At 37.1% G+C, this 6,000-nt stretch overlaps 1 protein-coding gene across 3 annotated transcripts in view; it reads right to left on the reverse strand.

Annotated features, from left to right (window-relative positions):
- Nucleotides 1–4,674, reverse strand: part of LOC139962884 (E3 ubiquitin-protein ligase E3D-like) — a 43,467-nt gene extending 38,793 nt beyond the window's left edge. Inside the window, exons 1-6 of one of the 3 annotated variants that reach the window (XM_071963273.1) lie at nucleotides 4,469–4,609; nucleotides 4,130–4,194; nucleotides 3,534–3,833; nucleotides 2,335–2,560; nucleotides 1,442–1,511; nucleotides 380–449 (exon numbers count right to left, since the gene is read on the reverse strand). In XM_071963273.1, the coding sequence (XP_071819374.1) occupies nucleotides 380–449; nucleotides 1,442–1,511; nucleotides 2,335–2,560; nucleotides 3,534–3,619 (452 nt within the window). In that variant the 5' untranslated portion in view covers nucleotides 3,620–3,833; nucleotides 4,130–4,194; nucleotides 4,469–4,609. Of the gene's footprint in view, nucleotides 1–379; nucleotides 450–1,441; nucleotides 1,512–2,334; nucleotides 2,561–3,533; nucleotides 3,834–4,129; nucleotides 4,195–4,468 lie in introns of all 3 variants that reach the window. The other 2 variants (XM_071963271.1, XM_071963272.1) reach the window with 2 other exon arrangements.
- Between the last annotated feature and the right edge of the window lie 1,326 nt (nucleotides 4,675–6,000).

Below are 6,000 nucleotides of genomic sequence, written 5' to 3' on the forward strand. Positions count from 1 at the left end.
CCTTGTTATCTTTATCTAGACCTGAGATGTCCATCGCTGCTAATGTACACTGTGCTGTGGGTATTGACCACAGCTGTATGTAGTGACTGTACACTAGTGTATAATTACCGAAGGTAGCAAGCTGTGTGTGTATTTTCTGGGATCGATGGTGGTGTCTAACACTTCTGTTACACCTCATTCGAAACTAGGTCAGATTACCGGCATTAGACGTTTCTTTTTGCGCGAGTCTTCACACTCTTTTTTAAGTGACACATAACCCCAGCATTGGGATACAAACCTGGGCATGGCTGTGAAAGGAATATAAGCCCCAAAGATCTGATGCTATGAGAACTGCTATGAACTGATATCAAGACAGAAAGAGTAAGATTATAATAGTTACCTCGATAAGTTTATATCATCAGTGACGAGGGCTGTTTGGAATTTCCACAAAGATATAGAGTCTGTCTTTCCTTAAGCCATGAATTGAACCAAAAAAAGAAAAGAAGAGCCTTATTATAAATAAGGATTTAATTTATTTTAATACCATTGAAATAAGAACTAACATTATGGTAATGCTAATCATTTTGTGGAAATCACTGTCAACAGAAATAAAAGACTTGTTTTATTTACTCTGAAGCAGCAAAACATGACTACATAATTTTTAAATAAACAAATCTTTAAGAGCAAAGAAAAGTTTTGGCTAGGACAAGTTCAAATTAGGGACCACTACAATAACGGTCATAAGCTCTTTGCATCTCCATGCAGGTGAGGATTTCAAAAAAACAATTTAAAACAATAGTCAATAAAAATTGCCATTAATAAACAGTTCATCTTGTCTTAAAGCTTGAGCTGGCATGTAAAAATTGGACCGGATTTTCCCATGAGATCTTTAAATAAAAGGCACACAGACAAGTTTTATGGTGCAAAAGTTCATTTATAAATAGGGATTTAATTTATTTTAATATCATTGATATTAAAACTGAAATTATCATTATGCTAATTGTTTTGTGTAAATCATGCCTATGCAGGCGAGGATTTCAAAAGACATTTTCAAAAAACAAAAATTAATAAAAAATGCCATTAAGTCATTAAGCAACAGTTCATCTAGTCTGAAAGCCTGAGCAAGTATGTAAAAATTGGACCCGATGTTCCCAAATAAAAGGAACATCACACACTTTTTATGGTGCAAAATTTCATGCGAGGAAGGAAAGCCAAAGGATGCATTCAAAAATAGGAGATGACAGGTCGAAAAGAAGGTCTTATGATAATGAAGTTGGACAAAATTGTTGGTGATAGGAAACCTAAACACCTCTAAACTGAGGGTAAAAGAAGATCAAACAAAGAGGAGATTTGTAACATAATAATATTGAATGGGTAGCATAAAAAACAAAAAAAACAAAAATTTAGAATTCCCGATGAATTAAATCATTACCCGTTTACTGGTTGGGCTATTTCAACGTACCTACTCTCAAGCTGTTTCCGATACTGCTGTGGCATCGAGAACACTCCACTTTCTTGACTATTTTGTGCAACTGTCGAAGGAAAGAAGATTGAGTGATTTGACATTCATTCAAATCAATAAGGATGCCTTTTTTCTTCTTTTTTCCACTGTTTTGTTTTGACAGTAAAATATACTAGCATTGATGGCCCCATTGATTAAAAGAAGGGAGAAAGAGATTTATCTATGGTCATCACAATATGTCAAAGACAGGTCTGATAAGGAGGGGATCAGGGTGGGGTCGAGGGTTACAGCCCTGGGGGTCTAGACTCAACCGGGAACCCCATGGAAATATGGAACAAAGAATATTGTCTTCTTATTTTCAAAATACACTTAAGGTAAAATTTAAAATTTCAGCGGGGGTGGATGGTGACATAACGGTCCTCGGGCTGGAAACGTCGCTGGTTAAAAGGTGTGAAGACTCGCGCACAAAGAAACGTCTCATGCCGGTAATCTGATCTAGTTTCAAATGAGGTATAACAGAAATGTTAGACACCACCATCGATCCCAGAAAATACACTCACAGCTTGCTACCGTCAGTAACTAGATTCTAGTGTACAGTCAATACATACAGCTACGGTCATTCAATACCCACAACACAGTGTACATAGCAGCGATGGACATCTCAGGTATGGATAAAAGATAACAAGGTATCACGTTTCATACTGTCTGCATTTTGTAGCACCGCGAACAAAACGTCCTTTGCAAGCAACGGAAAGTTAACTTTTTCAGATGGCCGCACGCGGTTTAGGGCGAGTCTTCAATGCCTTTAAAGGGTTTGTTAGAGTTCATCCATCTTATAGATCTAACGATCTTCCAATTCAGTACATGGTGACTATGTTACCATTTCCACTTACCACCTTCTTGCCAGATCTAGCAGAGTCTTTATCGCAAAACACGACCGATTGCTCCAAGAACTGAGGAATAGACAAAATATATTCAAAGTTCCCCGAGAGGCATTCCTCTCGATTTGGAGACATCTTCAAGTCAGGTGGTACGCCAGCTACATCTTTACTTCTGCAGCACCACAATTCCTCTGAGATCCCATCCCAATCGTCAGAAGGCAAAGGCGAAATCCTCTTTCTAAAAATTGAATGGAAAAAATCTGAAAGTTGGAAAAAACAAACTACTCGTCTTTTCCATAATGAATTTTTGTTACGTTTTGCTAATGATGTGTTTAATCGATCAGTCTTAGCTATGTTTTATTCCCCCTTACAGTATATTTATCTTTGAATGACTTTATCAATACATATCAAAAGATACCCTTACTCATTTCTTACCAACCATTAATTCTTAATTAATTCAATATCTGAAAAAAAGACTGCTTGATTGAAAAAATATCCTGCCTTAAGAGGCACAGAATAATATCAAACTATTAAAGTAAAGTGCTTATATGACTGAAAGTCCAACAATTCTGTTTCCCACAAATTTAATATAGTGTTTTATTTATTTAATTTTTTATGAGGGGGAAGGAGGGGGGAAGGGGAGGTCTCTAATTTGATCTTGACAGGTAAGTGCTCTTGATTCTACTAAATAATTCAGCTTTAGAAGTGTTCAATTCAGCAATGAATGCTAGCGATACGATATCAATGATTCAGAGCTCTGTAGCTTATAATAATTATAATACTGATGATTTATAAAGCGCAGACATACCCACAGATAACGGTGCTCAAGGCACATCACAATATTACCCTGGTCAATGATAGCCTGTCAAACATAGAGACAATCACTCCACATGGCAACAGCTAAACAGCCCCCAACTGACAGTTGATCTCACAGGTTCCCATATATATACCTGGGTGAAAAGAGGCAATGGAGATAAAGTGCCTTACCCAAGGACATGTGCAACATAATGACCTGGCCAGGGCTCGAACCTTCAAGCCTTAGTTCACAAGTCCACTGCCTTAACCAATTGACCACAATGCTCTCACTATCAACATTGGTTAAAATCATGAAGGTCCCAGTATTATCTAATATATTCTAGTGTTTAAACTTTTCATATAAACTTAAGCATTTATTTTCCTGTAAACAGAATTGGAACTTAGCAATTGCTTACATTTTTCTTGTAAGTTGTTGACCGCATGATTTACAGATAAGAAAGACGTTATTGCAATCTGTTTCGATTTGTCCCAGGTTGGCCATATTGTCGCCATTAACTGACGCTACATCGGACCTCGAACAGGACACTTTACATCGAAGGTGTAAGCCGTCTCCTTTAACCCAGTCAACGGTGGAATAAGCTGAAGGTACCAACTGTACGTTGGAGGGAAGAAGGTAGATGGTCTTTGTCGTATGGCAAGCATTAGACACGGTTACTTGTCCTGGTGTAACCTTCAGGTTAAAACTTTGAAGGTCCCTGTTTTATTTAATGAGAAAAACAACGAAAATATATAAAATGAATCAAGTTAAGAAGTGCACAAAAAGTAGGATTGCTTGATACATTGGGGCCTAATAACCTAGGTCGGATCCAAAATGTCACCGGATTTACATCAGCAGTCTAGCCTAGGCCAAGTCTATGCAAATTAGTTTTGGCACTTTTTTTGGGTATTTTCTTGGGGAGGACCAATGTTTTCAATTCAGTTCAAGTTAGGATTAAATTGACATATTGTAGTCCGAAATGAATGGTGAATAAATGTCCATTTTGCATGTTACCTCTTATTCACAAGTTTTTGTTTTGTCTGTTCAAACTTGGGACCGTTGGAAGCACTTGACCAACTCTGCAAAAAAATATGAGATTGCAGAGCTTATAAACAGCTTGGCAAGTGTGACATAACTGCTGAAATTCGAAATTTAACATGACAGTGCATGATAAGTAATAATAACTACAAGGACAATGTATCAAAATCTTCTACCAGACAACTCCTTTAACAGTGAAGTATACGAACATATTACGATGTAATCACGAATTCGCAGACTATTTAATTGCGCATTTAGTGGAATTGGTACCTGTACAACAAGTTAGTAAAGAGAGAAACTCATCATTAGTATTACCTTTTATAATCGTTTCCTTCTTCCTTACATTGTGTATGGGGCAATTCTGCCCACTTTTGGAAGACATTTTCACTTATGACCAGCTCTACCGTTTCTATCGCAGTTCTTACTTCGCCGAACATCATGGTGTTTACTTGTTACTAGGTTCGTGAAGTCGCTTTTGGGAGATACCATGCGTCAGGTTCTGTTTAATGATAGTTGACCCCGACACCAAGAACATGCGTGACTATGTTTCCATTTCATAAATCATTTGTCCTCTCCTGCCCTCTACTACCATATAGTATTATTTATCACTTATGTAATGAATATAATAAATAATTAACATATGCCTATATCATCCATAGGCGTAGGAGCCAAATTTGATTTTTTTTGGGGGGGGGGGGGCTGTAACGACTTGCCCGAAAAATATACCAAAATTGTTCGCGCGCGTTCAACAACTCAATGTGCATATCTTACAGGCATGCATCGGTTATTACATCGCATGCCAATTACATACAATAATTTGCCGCGTTATTACTCTTCCATATTGTAAGGTGACCAGACGTCCCCGATTTTCGGGGACAGTCCGCAGTTACAGTGTGCTGTCCCCGATGAACAAGTGTCCCCGAAAATGTCCCCGATTCGTCAGAATGTTCAGGAATTTCGAAAATATCCCACATTATTAGTAAAATAATTGTAAAAACAAAATTTAGTCACGTGTGCAGTCGCAGAACGGATCTAACCAGTATTTCAGGTGGGCCAGTGTAATGTGGAAACACTGTTAAAAATATGCTAGATCGATCAAGCCTAGCACTCTTTCGTAAAGTAAGTAAATTTCATCTACGAAAAAGCTACATTATTGAAAATAAAATTGATTTAAAAAGTGCTTCTCAGTATCACCATTTTACATCTAAGCACCTTAGGCAAATTTTCCAAACGGGAGGGGGACACCCCCCTTGCCCCCTTCCTCATATCAGTCACGCAATAAATGTCCCTGATTCCAGTCAGGCAAATATGGTCACCTTACCATATTGTTATCAATTTTGGGGAATTCGTTACCATATTGATAATAATATTATAAGTTTAACCATTGAAAAACACATTGCAATTTATTTTTCTTTCAATAGGTGCCCGAAAATTCTCAGCATATTGCCCGAATTTTCACAAAAATATTTGGTTGGACGGGGGGCCTACTCCGCTTATGATATCATCAAATATAAAATGAACATTTACGGAAGATAATCTGCTTATTGGCATAATGATGTCAGTCATTTTCAAGTTCAGTTTCAAGTTCTTCCATATTTCTATACAATTGAATCAATTTCATTATATGATCAATAGCATTAAGAATGCCATTCAACGTATTTTTGAAGTAGGCCTACAAAAAATGTTCCTATCGTACTGTCTATCATTGCTTATAATTGAGTTTATCCTTAAAATGACTTAATTAGTTTAGGCATTCTGTGTAGAGATCGACCAAATTCGTTGATGATACAAATTAATTACATACATCATAGACGAACTATTATATCATGTTTCTATGCTAAAAGTCG

Source organism: Apostichopus japonicus, chromosome 21 (genome assembly GCF_037975245.1).
Source record: "Apostichopus japonicus isolate 1M-3 chromosome 21, ASM3797524v1, whole genome shotgun sequence".
NCBI lineage: Eukaryota > Metazoa > Echinodermata > Holothuroidea > Aspidochirotida > Stichopodidae > Apostichopus > Apostichopus japonicus.